Here is a 19,221-nt window from a genome sequence, read left to right on the forward strand (position 1 = left end):
TTCCTGACTCTTAAATTGAATTAGTTCGCATCTTAGCAAAACTGCGGTGCTGCACGAGCAGCCCTGCCGGCCAGTGCACCGTGGGTGGCCCCGCAGGTCACCGCAGGACACGATTGCTTTGCTGCTTGCATCCTGCGTGCGCCACCAGTGCTGTATAGCTTACGAGCACCATATAGCCAGCGATGCCAGCCGCTTCTTCCCCGTGCATAAGTCTCTTGGCAGAGAAGGACTTCTGGTTCCCATTGCCTGTAGTGGTCTGGAACACACCCGCGGTGGCTGAGGCAACCACATGCCCCGGCCCCTTCGTCATCGTGTGCAGTCGCAGAATGGGGAGGCTCAGATGGGGTTATTAGTCTTGAAGAGTACGTTTGCTAGCAAATAAGCTATACGAAAAGAAACACAAGAGGAAAGAAAATGCTCTGCAATACCCCTGCGCTCTCGCTGCTTCACCTTTTACGCTCTCTTAGTGGTCCGCAAGCAGCGTCAGGTAAGATCTGCTTAAGCAGTTCTGGCACTCGGTTGCACTTAAACACCTCGGCCAAGGAGGACTCGCTGGAACGGGACCGCGTGTCCTTCAGTTGGCGTCTCGGTGGCCGAGCGGTGCCGTCTCCTGTGTGTCGAGTCCCTGAAGTTTCCTCTGCTGTTCAGGAGCAGTTTTTGCCATCGCACAGCTCCGTCACGACGTGGCTGCCGCGGGGTATCGGGGGGGTATCGTGCCTCAGCACGCGGTTCAGTGCAACCCAGAGATGTGCTGATCTGCTCGTGTGTAGAAATAATGCTTTTGGAAAGCCTGCTGTATCCAACCTCACAGAATTTCTGTCTGCTTAAATTTTGCATGATAAAGAAGAACCTGGACTTTAGTTTTTTCCACTCTGAAAATTTGTCTTTTGAGGTGTGCAAGGAGGGCTGTTATTTAGACTGCAAATTCATACAAATAACTGCATACTGGGAGGTTATTTTAGACGTAAGATGTGTTGGCTCGTTATACATTGGCCCAGTACTTTTCACATATGAAGGAATGCTTTGGCAGGCATTAGCATTATTTTACTTCTTTTTAAAAAAACCCACTCCAACAAGCACATTATTTATGGGTATTTTTGAATTAAACACTTTAATATATCAGACTATTTTAAAATGACCACCCATCTCTGCTAAAGCTTGAGTACTGTAACTCTGACCCGTAACTTTTCAGGAACGTCAAGTATTTCTGTTGTTTCCTTCCAAACGGATTAAAGAAAACAATGTCAGCACAACTAACATAAACGGATAGCTCGTGCTCCAGCCACATGTTGCGTATGGCAATACTTCGACCCTATTAAGTCACTTTTATTCCCCTAAATGTTGTTTAGTTAATTAGAGGCATACAATGGGAAGTTAGTTTTTAAAAGTTTGAAATGAGAGAGCTCCTCAGCTCTGAGTCAAGGCATATTTTTTGCAGGGGAACTGTTTGCAGAAAAAAACCCCCAAATATACAGTTTTGCATTTTGTTTTCCTCCTGTGCCAAATATTTGTTTTTCACTGATATACAAGAGAGGCTTAATCAAATTACTCTCAGTACTTTGTCTATAGCCAATACTCTTTGGGGGTTGCACGCCCACCTATTGCAAGGCATCGGTACCCGCTGCCAGCCAGCGCAGGCGAGCTGCCTGCAGCCTGCCTGCTCATCTGCGCCCTGGGCGCGGGTGTTCGGCGGACCCGGCTTTCCTTGGGATTCCAAGGCCTCGTTAAAAGCAGAGACTCGTTAAAAGCAGAGACTTTTACTAGCATATGCTTTCCAGATTCGCCTGCTTAGCAAAACTCTCGAGGCTGTTGGGGGCACTGTGATTACCTGAAGTGTTAGTTTGTGGTGAGATGCTTTTCATTAGAGATATTTTTAGCGCTCTCATAAGATTCCTCAGAGTCAGCACATTAGTTATTCTGGAGCTTGAAAAATAGGTCAGAAACATGTGAGACCCCAACTCATCGTACCATTCTGCTTATGGGTTCCCATCCCAGGCCGTGGCCGGGCTTTAGCCACGTCGCACCCACGCAGCTTTGGTGCGCAGCGTGTTGCGTGTTTCACGCGCATTCGTGTCTCCTAAGAACAGACTTTAAAGGCCAATTTCCCAGTTCCCCTAAGGGGCACCTCTTTGGAGCAGTCTCTGCTTGAGATGCTCACCGATCAAGGAGTAGGTAGGCTAACTCAGGAGACACGCAGTGATCTGAGAGATGACTTTCACCACTTTGGAGGCATGTAGTTACCCCAGGATGGCTTATCTACCAGAGTCTGTGAATCCCTCTCCGGAAAGTCCTTCCCTGCTTTGTTCTCTAGCTCAAATTTCTCCTGGATACAAGGAGGTCGGTGGTCCTGGAGAGCTGCAGCCTAGTAAACATAGGCAGGCAAACTCTGCCTGCTTGCTGGTTGCACAGCGCACACATCTCCAGTTAAACACCACGCTTTTGTTGCCTGTCCTGCAGAGAAGTCCCAGATTAGAAGAACAGAGAGGGGGGAGGAGAAGGCTGTTTTAAGGCTGAATAATGATAGCAAGCTTGTAAAGAGAAGATAGTCCACATGTTTGGTCATAAGATCTGTTTTCTGCCGTAACCTAGGCAAAACCTGTTTTCCGACTGTTTGAAATCCTTTGGGCAGGAAAGCGTCTTGCGCAAGGCCACACAGAAACGCTGTGGCACGGCCAGGAACAGCAGTCGGGGATCTCCATTCCCAGTCCCGCCTGCACAACAAACCACAGCTCCTGCCAGCGTATCCCCGTGCGCTCCGCCTCAGCGACTCCGCTGGTTACGGCGTCGGTTGCTGGCGGCGCGGACGAGCACACCCATCCTAACCTTCACATAGAAATCTCCTGTCAAAGCCCTGAGCTGGGGGTTGTTACACCCGATGGAAGCACAGACATGCAGGATGCGTCTGAAAACATTTTTCCTTAGATGTTCCCAGAAGAACTGATGGTACCTGCTGGGCCTCGCCCTGTGCAATCGGTGTCTTTTGCACAGCATGGAGCCAGAAACTTAGTTTTCCATATCATTTTGTTACAGGGAAACCTGAATACGCCTGAGTGCAACCCTGAGCAGTAATGAACCTGAACTAACTGTGGCATTGCACCTGCAGTGGCTGTCTTTGAACAAAACGATGAGAATTTCAGCAATACCGCAGCGCGAGGAGCCTGCCTGCTGGCACGGGCACCCTTCGCGGGGGCCGGTGCTTGTTAGGAAGCATGCCGGCGGTCAGCGGCCGCCCGTGTAGCGCTGCAGAGGACCTAGCCCGGACCCCCACGTCCTGGCCTTGCCCCTCAGGAGAGCTGCTGGCAACTCCTATTGTAGAAAAGAGCAATTTTAAGCTGCTACCTGACACTGTTGGGCTGTAAAGGGAAGGGCCCCCATCCCAAGGGGGTCTGCCAAGGTACCCGGCCGGCACAGCGGCGGGCGGCTTCTCTCGCATGCTGCACGCAGAACAGATGTGTAGCAACAGCTCACACTTAGCACACTTCTCGCTTATGAAGTTTGCCGTGAACGGCTCGCTTTAGCACAGGTGGAATATGCCCCGATTTTCAATTCTCATCCGCAGTGCTCTGTGTGAGCATGTGTGATTTGCCCAGGTCCTGTGCAAGAGGCTCGTCCAGGTGCCGTTATCTTTGTGACAAATGTTCTGTCCCTTTGCCTCGTAGCTCTGAACACGTGTGCCCTGAACAACGGCGGCTGCGAACACGACTGCGTGCAGGTGATGCCGGCGCAGCACCGGTGCCAGTGCCGGCACAATTACCAGCTGCGGGAGGACGGCAAGCGCTGCGCCCGTGAGTCCCCTCGAGCACGCGCAGGAAGGCGGGGAGGCAGAGCTCGCTTTGGGCTTTTATCCAAGGGCAGCGGAGGGTTGGGGGGAATAGGGGCATCAAATAGATAACGTCAAATAGATCAGACCGGGGAGTTCCTCTCCAAACTCTGCATGTTATATTGTCATGGACATATTCTGCAGCTTATTCGGAAAGGCAAGGAAGAGCTGAAGGAGTGTAGCCAACAAAAATGAAGTTATATGAAAGCGCACACTTCTGAGAAAGCGAAGGAACGGCAGTGTGCTGCAGTGGGACGGGATCTTCTCCCTCTGCTTGCAGACAGCTTTCTGGCTGACCTGCTCCCGGCTGCAGGAGGGAGAGAAGCTGAAGGGGATATAAAGCAGAAGTTTAATCTTCTCATTCAAGAAGTAGGAGGAGGGAAGTCCTTAGCTGTGAAGCTGCTAAGGGAAAAGGAACACCTGGGGTATTACGAACACAGCAGTGGGTAGGGTTCGGTAGCACCTGTCCAGGTCCTGGAGCAGGTCGGAGATCGGCAAACCTCTTGATGGGAGCACTTGAAACAAATTTGCTTGCTGCTTGCTCTGTCAGCTCTGCAGAAGGACATGCCCATGCCAAGCTTCTGCGGGAAAGGTTTTACTCAGATTAGTGCCTGCCTTTTGCAGGATCGCACACGTGTAAATCCTCCTGCCTGGATGGAGCAGCAAACAGTAGCAGAGATTTTCTGTCTGGTGGAGAATGATCTTTCACAGGTGGCAGACATTTTTGCTAGGCATAACTGCCTGATGCTCTGTTTCCCTAGAAGCATAATGCCAATAAGAGCTAGGATTACTACAAAATAAGCCTGCCTGTTCTGCTTTGACCTGCAGTGAGGAACCCCTGCACTGACAGGAACGGGGGCTGCATGCACCGGTGCCACAACCACCGTGGAACAGCCCGCTGCGAGTGCCACCCTGGCTACCGGCTGGCGCCCGACAATAAGGCCTGTGAAGGTAACCTCCCTACAGCAGAGCGCTCAGAGGCAAACAACTGTCTCATGGGGTGAAGCAGTGCTCAATCGTAGCAACTCCCAGCGTTCGGGCATTTAACAGTGATGCACAAGGCTTCCAGAGGGGCGGCTTGAAAGTGCTCAGCGTACGTCTGTCCAAGAGCCCTGCTCGAGTTGTCTGGAACAGCACTCGCGTTCCATGTGATCCAATTTCCTAGGGAGCTGTACAGTAATTCTGAATCCTTAACTCTGTTTCTTTGGTGGTCTGGACCCCAGTGAAGGATTCAGGGTGCAAGAAACCAGTGAAAAACTTGAAGATAGTACCAATTGTGCCTTTGAAAGAACGTTTATGGCTCAACCTGCCTTGCTTATTGATCACTCATCTCTTGCAGACGTGAATGAATGTCTGACTGGACTAGCCATGTGTGCACACCAGTGCCTCAACACTCGCGGCTCCTTTAAGTGTACCTGTAACCCGGGCTACGAGCTGGGGGCAGACGGCAAGCAATGCTATCGTGAGTACTGCATGCGGACCCCCATCTCAGGCAGGGACGGAGGCGGGTTTGCTTCTGCAGGCAACTGTTTCTGTGCTGTCCTCTGTGAATTGTGGGGCCGAGCTACAGCAATCTTTTTTGAAGAATTTCACAAGCAGGTTTGGGGCTGTTTACTCTCCCACCAAGATAAAAAAAACTTTGTCTGATCTTTAAAGTTAACATGAAGCTAGTTTTGCTGGTTCAGGCAATGTGTTTGGAGGCCAAGTTCTGCTCTTGGGGACTTCGTTGGATGAGTTCAGTCAGCTGCAGATGTGTAACCGAAGGAATTGAGCTAGTGAAGTGATCGCATCAAGACAAGAAGTAAACGCTATTAGGCAAGAATGAGCCAGATTGTCCATACATCTCCGTTCAGCTAATACACATCAGCGGGGACAGTCCAAAGCAGAGTATCAGCATTTAGCACCAGCAGCCCCCTTACAGATGAAAGCCACTGTGGCGGTCCCAGTGCTGGCAGCTGGTGTTACTGGAAGCTGTGATGCTCCACCTGTGCAGCTCTCACTGGGAGCCTGCCAAGGGTACGAGGGTAAGGCCCATAAATGGGTCTTGAAAGGCATCAAACTGAGAGCAATGTGAGGAACTAGACTGATGACATGTATTTAAGAGCCTGAGCATGTACACACCTTTCTTCCTAGGAAGATGGTTTATCTCACGCTGCATATTCTGTACAAAAATATCCCATAGCTCAGTTTCATGTGCAGCTGCACATTTACCTCCAGCTGTTGGGGTGAAGATGCACGATAGCCAGCAAGGCTTACAGAGGACTGGATTAGGAAGCCAGGTCTATGCCTAATAAATCTTAGCTACCTCCTCACCTAAGCACTGTGACTACGCAGCAGGGAAGACTATGCTTTGTGGCTTCAGCTAACTGGCCCACAGGTGACAAAAAGCTTAGTTTTATTGCTGCTCAAGTCTTGGTTTTCCAGGTAAGCCCCGGTAAGAGATGCCAGCCCTGGAGGGTCACTTTTGACAGCAGGGACAGTGGAAGCACAAGCCCCACTCATGTTCTGACACGGCTCCTCCAGTTGTTGTGACTCATTGCCATAACCATCGCCGGTACCTCTGCTTTGGTGCCAGCTACAGAATCAAGTAGCCTTCTTGTATGGAAGGTGTTTCTCCCTGCCCCTTCTAGCACATTTCTTTTATGCAAAACCCTGGTTGTTCTTGCATTAATAAGAAAAGGAAAGGCAGAGGGACTATATTCATGTTGTGAGATCTGGAAGATAGTTTTCCACCATGACACAGCTTTTGGTTTTGACATGCACAGATCCATTGGGAAGCATCGAGCTCCCCTTCTTTCATCCTCCTTGGGCCTGAACACACTAAAAACTCAAAAATCTTCTTGAAGGCAGAAATTGTTTTCTTGAGGTTCAGGACTGAGTCAAATCTCCATGGTACAAGTTCCTTTTAGTTTAAGAAAGCTTAATTAACTAGACTGAAGTTTATGTAAACTTTGCCAAGCTAAGAAGATATATGGCTGCTATTGATGTTTGCACCCACCATTTCTGACATGTCAGTAACTAACGTTTCTAGCTGTAGGCATCTGGATGTTTCCATAGTTAGCTGTATTCTGCTGCTCCCATTTCTAGCTGGCATCAGAACAGCTCTGTACTCACAAAGTCTGAGCCAACTTTTGGTTGGCAACACATACTGCAGCTTGTCAGGAATGGGAGCAGTTTTGTCTGCAGTCTGGTTCATCTCATTGTCCAGAGCCTGCTCCACAAGTCTGTCCCTAAGAGGCTACATGGGGCGTTGCCTAGGATCCATCGGTTTATTTTTATACATCCCTTCCCAGCCTAGCAGCGGCCTCTGTGCAAAGCTATTTTCATCCTTTCCTCACTGCAGATCGCTCTCCTCAGCAGGGCTGTGCACACAAAAATGCCCGTGCAAGGAGCTCGGCTGGAAGCTGCTGCGCGGGCGCCTGCTCGAGCGCAGCACCGAGGGAAGGCACGGGCCAGCCAGGATGTAGAGATGTGCAGCACACACTGCAGGACCCTAACCAGTGTGCCTTTTCCAGGGATAGAAATGGAGATCGTGAACAGCTGTGAGGCCAACAACGGTGGCTGTTCCCACACTTGCCACCACACCAGCTCTGGCCCAGTCTGTACCTGTAACTTTGGCTATCGGCTTGAAGAGGACCAGAAGACATGCACTGGTAAGGCAAGGGAAAAGGTACATATCCTGTTTTTACAAGCACCTCTCAAGTAATGATGAGGATCTCCATATGTTAGCTACCATCTATATATGCACTACAAACAGGTTAACAAGGCTAGAAACAGATGCAGAGTAAAAGGAGATGAGATCACTCTACTTGAAGACACCCTCAAACCTCCACTCAAGACCTACTTGGACAGCAAATGTCGACTTCAGAACTAGCTAGCTTTTCCCTGCTGAAGCTGATCTAAGGCAGCATTGGCAGACACAGACTCGCATCTCAGATACCTATAGCCTACGTCTAGAAGGGATGATGCTCAAAATGTGCCATCTTGCCTGTTATCTCAAAGGAAGCAGCAGTGTAATTTGAGTAAATGAGTGATGTGGATGAGTCACTAGCTGCAAGCCATGTGTAGCTCAGCCCCGTCCGGTTCTATAGAGTATGTGTTAATGGAGAGGTAAGTGAAATGCACCTCGAGCTCTGTAAGCACTATGAAGTTGAGGCATGCACTTTCTATTGCATTACTCCGAGCCCCTCGCAGCAAATAACCTAGTCAGAAAGCCGCTGCGGTGCTCCCCAGCCAGCCAGGTCCTGCACCAGTGCGGGGGGCTGTGCATTACCCCTGTGCTGTGCAGCACAGCAAGGCTGGCTGGGTGCTCCCACCCTTCGGGCAGTCCAACGCTGCAAGAAATCCTGGTGCCCTTGCTGCAGGTTACTTGGAGGGTCTGTGCCTCAGACAGTGCATTCAGGCACTTATACCTAAAGACTTCCCGTTCTATAAAACCAGCAAATAGGACATTGCTAGCAAAGGGTAACAGTGTTTAGTGATGCAAACCAGTACCTACATATTTCCATGCAGTGTAGAGTTGCAGTTCACATTAGTCAGGTAATAATTCTTGAATTTGTTTCTTCCTTGTTCAGTACCACCTTCTTCCCCAGCTTTCAAGGAGCGTGTCTGCCCAGCACATCTGCTAGGAACAGACACACTCCTGAGCAGGCTGCCACGGGCACCCACAGTTACTTGTGCAAAGGGGAGCGATTCCTCTGCCGGAGGAGAGGAACCCAAAATCCCCAGGACGTTTTCTTTCCTCTGTGGCTCTGAGGAAGCCGTAGGAGCTGCCTCCATACAACATCACAACATGGGAGCAAAAAAGCCAGGACCTGAACTGAAGTCTACAGCGTTACTCCTTCGCACACTACAAAGCCCAGTACACTTTCTGTAGCCCAGCAGTGCTATTTGTTTTCCTACCAGATACCTCTTTGGTCCATCCTCCTCTGGTGGTAGGGGCACGCTTCACAAACCCCACTACTACATGGGCACTGCAGTAATTCCACTTCATAGCAGACAAATGAAGTCCCATAAATACAAGGGGCTTGAAATTTAAAGCTGCAGGAGCTCTGTTTTCTCCAGGTGATCGAGGTCCATCCCTCAGAGACTTCACTCTGAGGCAGTTTGAAGGAGCCATGCAGCTCTCGCCCATCTCTGTACTCGACATCAGTATTTTAACAGGGTAAATCCAAAAGCACGAGTCAGTGTTACGGTTGGAATCACCCCCTATTTGTAAGCACACAAAACCTTTAAGAACAACCTCAAACTGAAAATCACAGTTAACTTGCCACAGGCCTCTAGGATTCCAGATTCCTCCCTTGGCTGGGGAGCACATTGCCAAGGATGAGCTGTTAACAGAAAGCTCACTCATTTCAGAGGAAAGCAAGAATACTGGCTCAGCATTTGGCAGTCAGAGCAGTAAAAGCTTACCAGAACTAGTCACGGAGCAATTTTAACAAGTACTGTCACCACTGCAAAGCTAGCTGTGTATTAACATCCAGTGCCCTTTGTTTTTTATTTAGATATCAATGAATGTGACAATGGTTCCCACTGTTGTCAGCAAGACTGTTACAATTATCCCGGAGGCTACGAGTGTGCCTGCTATGCTGGATACAGGCTCGGCGCAGATGGCTGCGGGTGTGATGGTAAGCAGAAACATCTAGCTGGACTCCTGCAAGTCAACCAGCAATGCTGCGGTCCTCAGCCATGCAGCACGGCAAGACACACACAGAATGGGTTTCTCTGATTCTGGGTTTCTGTGTTTTGTCAGCCTCCTCCATTTGCTTACTGTTAAGGCAACTCAGCAATTCTAACCCATACACTAGTCCAGCACAACTGAAGAATAGCAATGGGGCTTTTGAACACACCAAATTCAAATCAGGATATCTCAAGTTGAGTTGGTCCAGGTCTGACCTGGAGTGATTCACAGAAATCGTTTCATGTTCAACCCCAGAGGCCAACATTGCCCATCATTTTCACCCAAGAGATACAAGCAAATAAAAGCATCTGTATAAAATACAGCTAAGACAGTGACTAACACAAGCTTTTAACAAAGAGCACAAGAAATTTGCCCTACCTGGTTGCAAACAGTCAGGCATTTCTTCCAGTTTCTCGCAGCTCATAGCAGCTTTCATGTCAGCTCTGATGAGTTACCTTCTCACCATAAACAATTTGGGGCTTTTTTCCTCCTAATGAGTGGCACTTGCTACCAAAGCTCTCCAATAACACTTCTCTCCAATAATGTTTCACAGGTGAAGCCCCAAGTTTACCCACCTGTTGCTACACAATTAGTGACAGATGTGAGCCGAGACCCAGCACATGGTATTTTGAAACCCAGGGCTCCCTGAACTACTTGGGCTAGTCTCACTCAATTTTGAGTCAGGTGGCTTCACCTAACTACCAGAGAGGATGCCATCAGCCTACTTGCTGATCTGTGGACAGAAATATATCTGGGCCCCTGTCCTGTACAGAGGGCCTGCTCCCATTACACTGGAGTATCCCATGTTTTTTAGATGTGGATGAGTGCTCCTCAAATAACGGTGGATGTGAACACACATGCCAGAACCAGCTGGGGTCTTTCCAGTGTGGCTGCAAGATCGGATACAAACTGGATGAAGACCGATGGAGCTGCACCTGTAAGTGCAACGTCCATGCCGCTGCACGGGTGAGCGGCGGGCTCCCTGCCCCTCGCCCTGCTCTGCCCACCATAGCCCGCCCTGCACGCAACCCGGCCAGCCGGGACCAGCCCAGGCTGGAGCTCCTGAGTCCTGCGCACAGCCTTTTCCAGCTTTTTCACAGTACTTACTACTACTAGTGGTGGGAATGACTCACACCACCAGTGGAAAGCTTTCCCCTGACAGGACTGGTCCTATTTCAGCTGTGTTACGCAGCACTTTCCAAAGAAGTGTAGAGGGTTTCGGCACAGTTACACTTCCAAAGCGCACAGCGATGACTCCACATTAACCAAAGAACCAGAACCCCTTCCACAGTCATCAGCCTCTACAGTTTTTCCTTGTAAGAAATAAACGGACTTTTTTTAAGCAGTTAGTGGGATAAAATCCCACCACCAAACACACTATTACCCAACTTACTCATTAGTAGGGCAGCCAACATCCCCCTCACTTCATCTACCGACCCCAGCAGCGTTGCCCAGGTCCCTGGAAAGGCTTTCTGAGGTCTGGACCCAGAGGAGCAGCAGCACTCAGGACCACTGTTCTCTGGCCCCTTGGCTTTTATAGGCCCTGCCCTGGCTTCCAAGTGTGCCTGTGCTTAGCTTGATTGCCTGGCTTTTAACCCTTGCCTGCCCTGCAGGGGAAGGAAACCTGTAGCTGTACCTGATAGACACTGTTGCCAAAAGGAGAACCAAGCTGAAATGCATTGCTTAATTTTGTTAGATGGGCAGTCTTGTTTAATTTTACAGAAAAGAATTAACTTACCTGAAAACTCAAAGAACCTGAGTGGCTCTGGTCAGAAAAACAGCAGAGCAAAGCTGATGGGTGAGTGTGAGCTCAGTTGCCTGAGAAGGCAGAGCTGTGTGTCAAGGTTAAGATCAAAGCTTCTCCCACGGATTTTGAAGTCACTTAGCTGGCCCGTGCCCCTTCTAGCCAAAACGAACAAGCAAACAAGGTGCAAAAATGTTAGAGGTGTCCATACAGAGAGAGATCAGTGGTGCAAACCATGCCAAATCAGATCACCAACCCTATACAGATATTTTTGCTTTCCCTTTCTTATTACAGAGGTTCTGTCCTACTATTCACCTCTTTTAGAGACCTTGTCTGTTTTCCCACTTTGGCATTGTCATCTCCGTGACTGCTTCCCTAGCTATAGAGGACCGCGTGGAAGCTCTGGACAGTCGGCACCCCGTTATCCACCGAATCCCTCATGTTGCAATCCTGCGCGATGAATTTACCCAGCTCTTTAATGATGACTATGAAGAAGAGGAGGAAGAGATGGAAGCAAGAGGAGAGCACACACTTTCAGAAAAATTTGGTAGGCATTTTGCAGCACTGGTAAAAGGCATACTTTGCTTGGAAGTCTTCAGAATTAACCACGCATGCTGGGTTTATTTGTGTTTGGTGAGCGTACCCGCAAGACTTGTCGAGTACCCTTGCTATGCACACAGAACGTGTGTTACAACACAGATGCATTTAGCTTTGCCACAGCGCGTACAAGGGTTTTCTCTGCCCAAACTCTCCCAGATGCTGAGGCAGCCTTGGGGAAGGCTTTTCACCCTCTCATTGCAGTCTGCCTGGAGCATACATTCGGCCCCGACTGCAGCCTGACCTGTGAGGACTGCCAAAACGGAGGCACGTGCAACGCGGAGGAGACCGGCTGCGACTGTCCGGCAGGCTGGACCGGCGTCCTCTGTAACCAGAGTGAGTGATGCTGGAGGGCAGTGGGCGAGAAAGCTCTTCTCGTCCCTGCTCCAGGATGCACGGAGGCAGCAGCTGCGTGCAGGGCTGCGGCAGCCGGCTGAGCCTCGCCTCTCTCTCTCGCCCCAGCCTGCCCAGCCGGCACCTTCGGGAGGAACTGCAGCCTGGCCTGCCGCTGCCAGAACGGTGGCACCTGCGACCCCGCCACGGGCGCCTGCCGCTGCCCGCCGGGGGTGGCCGGCGAGCTCTGCCAAGACGGTAAGCCTGCTGCTCTCCGTCGCCCGCTTCGTGCAGCAGTGAGGGTGATCGCCTTCCTTCTCGCCGCAGCCCTCGGCAAGGCGCGGGCACCTGGCGGGGTGCGGGACGTCCCGCCTCGTTGCGAAAAGGCAGGACGGCAGCTCTGCAGGGCCCTGAAATCAAGCAGAGAACACGGGGTCCTCCCTTGCAGTTTTCTTTTCTCCCTAAAACATTTTCCTGTAAGGAAAGAGCAATAGCGAGTTGCGGGTGATGCTCCCCAGCCTGCAGAGGTAGCTCCTTTCTGTTGCTCTTAACGTGTTAGTAGAGCATTTGGCATAATTTGATAAATGGCTGTTACAGCCATCTCTGATGCCACTCTCTGATGTTCCAGTTGTGCTTCTCTGAAGCCTTACAATGTTTTCCACAGACTGCCTTACCCTGCTCCCTTTGTAGCTGTTCTCTGAAAGCATCCTTCAGTGCTTTTGTTGAACCGTCCCAGTGTGAGCGGCTCTACACATCCCTGCTCTGCTTGACTCAGTGGGTCACCTAGCCTTGCATCGAAAAAAGTCTTTCTAAGAAGGAAAAGACAGTAAAGGGGATTCTTCACCCACAAAACAGTGCTCCAGGTAGTATGCCGTGTCTTTGCACTGGAAAACCTTTGCAGTCCCTGTTTGCTACTCAGCAATGACCATGGGCAGCCGTCTGTATTTCACTGGACATTGAGTGGTGGGCACAGAAAAGAATGTCAAAAACGGCAAATTTACAGCACCGTGGAGGTATTTTCCACTGGAGAAAAACCAAAGCATTGAAAAGCATTGACACCAGTCGTTACCCAAAGTACTGCAGAAGGAGGTTTCACTTGCTGTTGGTAGGCGTTTGTTCTCCCAAAGAGTTAAAATCTGGGGGACATAATCTAAAAACACAGAAAGAGTGAGACAATAAGAGATTCAGACAAAATGACTTCAGACAAATGGTTAGGAGCATCTGGGAACTATTACTGAAGGAGGAGACCAAAGCAGAATGTAGATGAATGCAAGAGATACCCCGACCTTTTCTTTCTGTAGGAAGGAGGTGATTGAGGGGTACAGAGATAAAACAGGAAGGTAAGATTAAAATAAACAGTGAAGAACTGATCTGTTGTCCCAGGGTGGCGTTTCCTCTGCTTAAGCTGTCTGCTACTCTTACCATAGGGGACAAGGCACACGCTGCCTGGACGGATGCTGGCCGGAGCTTTCTGCTGACACAGTCTGTCTGCCATGTGCTTCTAATATTAAGATCTTTAGCACAACAAAGAACAAAAATTTTATTCCCTTAATAGTGCAGATATCACTGTTATTTATCAATACGAACAGCACGGATTACCTTCTCACGTATGAAAAACCTGGCTTCTCAGAGCCCTGCAGGGTGGATTTCCAGCAGAACCCGCGTTGCCGTTGGGAGCGGGGCACAGAGCTGGCGGTGCCCTCGGGGCACCTCGTGTGGCTGGCAACGCCCTGTGCGGGGACAGGGGTGCCGGCTGCTGAAGCAACCTGGTTTTGAGCTGATGCAGGGAACCCGATCGCTCTTATCGTTACCTTGTTGTGTAGAGAGACACGCATTCCTGGTCAGAAAACAGGCCAGCCTTCTTTTCAACACCCGCTGCATCCTTTGCCTAGGTTCATTTCTGATGTTATACAGCTTTGATTTTGGTTCGTTTTTCCTGTGGTCTGCTGGAAATAAAACGACAGGCCAAAATTGGCTCATCTTCCCAGGAAATCTCTCTCTATTACTAGGGTGCCCTAAAGGATTTTTTGGGAAACAATGCAGGAAAAAGTGCAACTGTGCCAACCAGGGTCGTTGCCATCGGATTTATGGAGCCTGTCTGTGCGATCCTGGCTTATACGGACGGTACTGCCATTTAGGTATGCTTGTCCTCATCTTTGTTATGAGATATATATTATTCTTAGATTACAGCCTCTCTAGGTACCACCCCTGGGAAGGGCCAGCGCTGGGTGGCAGAGTTTCTGTCCCTTGCCCTGTGTCACTTGGCTTCGCGGGGCACTGACCAGCTCTTTCCCTCTGCATCCAGTTTGCCCAAAGTGGGCGTTTGGCCCCGGGTGCTCCGAAGAGTGCCGCTGTGTGCAGCAGAACACGCAGGACTGCGACAAGCGGGACGGCTCCTGCCGATGCAAACCCGGCTACCGCGGCAAGCGCTGTGAGACGAGTGAGTTGCCAAGAAGTATTCACAGAGCATCCCCCTTTCTCCTCCCGCAGCCCCTTTCCCCCTAACTCATTTCTTGGAGAAAAGCTCAGCTCATTTGCCACCCTCCTAAGACTGTCTCAGCTCTTGTTATTCAGCTTAGGAACAAAACTTGCTGCCAGACTCATCCCGTTAAGAACCTGCGCGGCCGGGCGGGAGTGCCTGCACGCGTGGACGCTGGACCTCGTCCAGCCGGCTGCGCCCAGCCGGCGGCTCGGGAGCGTGCTGGCCAGTGCCTGGCGCCGCGAGCTGGCACTGCCTGCTCTTCCAGGGTCTGTCGAGTAATGCCAGATGTTCTTTCTTTTGAATTATGATTGTTAACAGACTGTGACCCTGGCTATTACGGGGATGGCTGCAAGAAGAAATGTAGCTGCCCTCCAGAAGTGTCTTGTGACCATGTCACCGGAGAGTGCTGGAAAGAGTGTCCCCAAGGCTACCATGGGGAGCGCTGCGACCAAGGTAAGGCAGGGGCCCTGCAGGGCAGCTCTAAGCCTGCTGTAGGCTCACGATTCCTCACACATACATACAAACGTTTTCTTCACAAATCAACGTGGAGGAACTTGCAGAATTCCTCCTGTGCTCTCGCAGACCCCTAGCCCACTGCAGCTGATCTAACGAGTGGAAGGTTGAACTGGCTTTAGAGGACACAAGAGCTGCCATGTACAGGTCTTTGTAAACCGCTGCGATCTCTTTAAAGGGGGAAGCAGGATTTCTCATGCATAGTCAGTCTTATTCAGAAAAGGAGAACAAGGTCTCACTTTACCCTGCCACTTGGGCATCTCTGCTTTTGTAGATGAAGGTGGTAGATATCTAGTTATCTTTTCCCTCCCTTTGATGTCTTTTTACTTCCAGGCAATCGGTGCTCAGCAGAACGGTATCATATTTTCCGCTCCATTCTCTATTTTATATTGAAACTCTATTTGATCTTCAAGCAGAAAAGAAAAATTTGTATTTCATTTACATTAGGATTTAAACTTCTGCCTCTGTATGAACCTCCTGGAGCAGTTTTCTGCTCTTCACATACAGGGCCAGTTGACAGTATGGTAAGTAAACTGCACGCTCTGTGTGGGCACTGTAGCACTCGAGCTCCGAGGGCGCAGCTTTTCAAGGTCCCAGGAGATAGCTGGGGTGTCAGAGAGCTTGGCTTTCTTCGAACAAAGGTGTTTTGAGTGAACCTAATAGCAGTGAGTCATTGGCACGAGGTGATGATTACAAAACATGAACACAGTTCCTGGAAAATAATAACTTGTGCCAGCCTCGGAGCTGATCGGTGATTGAAAAGCCAACCTCCTCCTCCTGTGAGTTGTCCCCTCCTGAATCACACTTCACCTGGTCAGATCCAACAGAAAAGGCAAAAAGTTGAACTCTTGGAAGTCCACACTCGAAGACACAACTGCATTGTGGTGGTCAGCATCTGAATTTTGATTCAAGCACCCCGGGAGCCTCTGCACGTGTTTAACCAAGCATTCCACCCACACCCAACCCAGCAGTTATACCTATTCACCTAATTAAGCTGCTGGCACATGATTATCTTGCATAACACCACGGCTGGTAGAACCTAGCTGGTCTGTCGGTCAGAACAAAAGCTGCAGATGGTCACACAAAGTTCCAATGCAAGCAAGTGCTAACAGAGCTAAGCGGCGTTAGGAGGAGAGCTGGGAGCAGCTTTTGCAGGGCCTGTGCCCCCTGCCAGGGGTCCCGGCAGCCCTGGAGCCCCCCCGGCGTGCGGGACGCTGCTGCCTCCGAGCCACGCGGCGCCTTGGCAGGCTGGGCGCTTTCGGTCGGGATATTTTTAAAAAGAATAAGAAAGGAGCTCAAGCCTGTAGGGGGGAGTCACAGGAAATAACACAAATATTTGTATAGAAATAGTAGGCTCTTGGCTGTTGTTCGGATCTGGAAATTATTAAAGGGTGAAGACAAACATCTGCCATCAATTAGCAAAGAGGAGGAATAACAAAAACTCCACTGTGTCACTTGAAATCTGCGTGCTGGTGTGCTTTTCCTCCGCGATTTGTGAATGCTGGTGTGTTTGCATATGCCGAAGCCTTTCGAAACATTGGCTTGGGTGAATAAAAGGGACTATGAGCATTTTTGGGAGACTCAAATGGGATTTAAGGATCTTTTGGTCTGAGGCCCTCAGTCTGCATGTAATTAGCTGTCTGCTAAATAGTGTCACAGGGTACAAAGAGCAAACGGAGCTTGCTGGTATCAGCAGTACCCCCCGGCATTCAGAGCCGAGGGAAGGAAAAGCGCTCACTCCTCCTGTGGATGGGGATGCTCCTGCTTTATTGCTTTACATCAGTGTACCTGCTGCAAACCTTGCTGCTTCTTAAAAGCCTGGCTTCCAGGTTCCGGAGGCATTCAGCCAGGGCAGTAAAAAGCCCTCACAGCATCTTATAAAAGTCAAGGGATGGTATGGGTTTGGGGATGCGAACCCAGCGTTCTGCACCCCAGCACAGAGAGAGGAGGGTGGCTCAGGCCACTGCCCGTGGGATGAGCACAGGTGTCTCGGAGGCTGAGCAAAAGCGCGTCTTTCCGGACCCGTTTGCCACGCTGTCGGTGCCTGCAGCGGTGCTGCAGTACGGCCGGCTGCGGCTGCTGCCCGGGGCGCAGCCCTGCAGGGGTGCAGCAGCGAGGGAACGGGTTATTTGCAGAGTCCTGTTCGCAGTTTGGGGACTGGTTTGGCCTCAGCTGTTGGGCGTGTGATCAGTCGGTCCTCTGTGATAAAGAAATACTTGTTGAAAGTACAAGCAACAGCAGACAAGTGGTACTCAGACACACAAATCAAGGTAGTGGTGCGAAGTGCTAGAGGCCCAGCTGCAGGTGACCGGTGGGATAAGAGCGGTCACATCCAGGCCCGCGAGCGCGGTCTTCCTCTGCGGCGTGGGAACCTTTCACAGATGGGCTTTTCCTCACAGAGCCGGAGGCTCCTTTGGTGTGCGGGGCCCGATCGGTAACGTGCTCGTGGAAAAGGCCTCGTGGGAGGGGGCAGGTCTCACACTGCTGTTTTTGACGCAGAGTGTCCGGAGGGGACGTTCGGGGCGGGCTGCCGGCGGTCCTGCTCCTGCGGGGGAGCGCCCTGCGACCGCAGCACGGGGCAGTGCCTCTGCCTGCCAGGCTGGACCGGACACGACTGCGGCCAAGGTGAGCAGGCGATGGGAGCCAGTGCGCCGAGGAAGGGATTTAGGTGTATAGCTGTTATTTTTCTCTTGCTAAAATTAGTTTCAAAAACATCTAGTGCAATGAGAATCATCTTCGTGGAAAATTAGAAAAAATGCAGCTTTTGATGGTAAGACTTAAACAATAGCCTCGCGAGCTCCGCTCTGCTGTTGAAGCTGAGGGCAGTACAAGGAAGTCAACAACATCAACAATAAAAAAGATGAAGGTATTCTTGGCTGTTGCGGTCCTTAACATAGGAAAGGAGTCTTTCTTTACTGATGTGTATTTTTAATTGCCTTCGCCATATTACTCTTTAACGGCTGGAAAACTGGAGAATCCTAAATTCAAAACTTTTACATGATTGTACAGTATTAGAGCAGCTGGAAGATATTAGTCATATATAGATGTCCTGCTCCTAATAGTTTGACTGAGCAATAAAACCATACATGCACAGTGCTTACCATACATTTTGAACTGACTTTGTTCCAGGCCCTGGAGCAGCTTAGGAGCAGTTAAACAAGGATTTGTGCCCCAGTTTTATCAGTTCTTAGCCTTTTGCTTCGCCTTTGCAACTAAAAGCAGAGCTGGGAATGCTGGCTAGCGTGCTGTCCAGTGGTGTGACGGCAGCTGCCGAGACCCTTTGCCAGCAACACCATTTCCTAGCAAGGAGCCCTTGTAGCTCCCCACAAGTGGATGCGAATCCAAAATTGACATGAAAGTACTGGAGTGAGATCAGAATAGCGCTTCCCAAGGGCTCACACGCTGTTTATAAAACAAAGCAAGCAATGTTGTCCTTGCTAGTAGCCATGGATTGCCAAACAAAAGCCCATGTTTTGCATGAAGCATGGAGGTGAACGAGAAAGGGGGCTCATTGCCGTGCACCAGAAAATAGACATTTCCCTCTCACGCCTCGGCTGTGATCCCGATGAGTGTGTGTCCTCTCTCTGCCCGCGCTCCAGCTTGCCCCGACGGTCGCTGGGGACTGGGCTGCCAGGAGCTGTGTCCTGAGTGCGCGAACAACGCCAGCTGCGATCCCGCCACGGGGGCCTGCCTGTGTCCACCCGGCTACACCGGCCGTCGCTGCCAGGATGGTGAGTGCTGCCTGCCGTCGGGTCCCTCACGCCCGAATGGCTGTCTCCAGCTGGAATGAGGGTTATTTGGGCTGACCTGGAGTACCTGCTCTAGTGAGCAGAGCATCCAGCTATCGACCAGGCACCATCGCACTCATCAGAACAGGGCTTAGCACCACGTACGCCTCTGTTGCCTCACACTTTGGGGCAGGGGCTGTGTTCTTCCCTTGACGTCCCTCTAGTCCTATCTTCACAGTGGTGATTTTTGCATCAGCAGAAAGGAATGTAAAACCCTAAGCCCCTCGGCTTGTTCGGCCCAGAGCTGAGCACCCACGCTTGGAC

At 50.6% G+C, this 19,221-nt stretch overlaps 1 protein-coding gene across 1 annotated transcript in view; it reads left to right on the forward strand.

Moving 5' to 3' along the window:
* Positions 1–19,221, forward strand: part of MEGF6 (multiple EGF like domains 6) — a 107,663-nt gene that overhangs the window by 74,994 nt on the left and 13,448 nt on the right. Inside the window, exons 7-20 of the mRNA XM_082328888.1 lie at positions 3,660–3,785; positions 4,649–4,771; positions 5,160–5,282; positions 7,336–7,473; positions 9,325–9,447; positions 10,315–10,437; positions 11,624–11,791; positions 12,046–12,177; positions 12,304–12,432; positions 14,184–14,312; positions 14,480–14,614; positions 14,975–15,109; positions 17,669–17,794; positions 18,769–18,900. Coding sequence (XP_082185014.1) covers positions 3,660–3,785; positions 4,649–4,771; positions 5,160–5,282; positions 7,336–7,473; positions 9,325–9,447; positions 10,315–10,437; positions 11,624–11,791; positions 12,046–12,177; positions 12,304–12,432; positions 14,184–14,312; positions 14,480–14,614; positions 14,975–15,109; positions 17,669–17,794; positions 18,769–18,900 — 1,842 coding nt within the window. The remainder of the gene's footprint in view (positions 1–3,659; positions 3,786–4,648; positions 4,772–5,159; positions 5,283–7,335; positions 7,474–9,324; positions 9,448–10,314; positions 10,438–11,623; positions 11,792–12,045; positions 12,178–12,303; positions 12,433–14,183; positions 14,313–14,479; positions 14,615–14,974; positions 15,110–17,668; positions 17,795–18,768; positions 18,901–19,221) is intronic.

The sequence above is a fragment of the Platalea leucorodia genome (assembly GCF_965183815.1).
Source record: "Platalea leucorodia genome assembly, chromosome: 17".
Classification (NCBI taxonomy): domain Eukaryota; kingdom Metazoa; phylum Chordata; class Aves; order Pelecaniformes; family Threskiornithidae; genus Platalea; species Platalea leucorodia.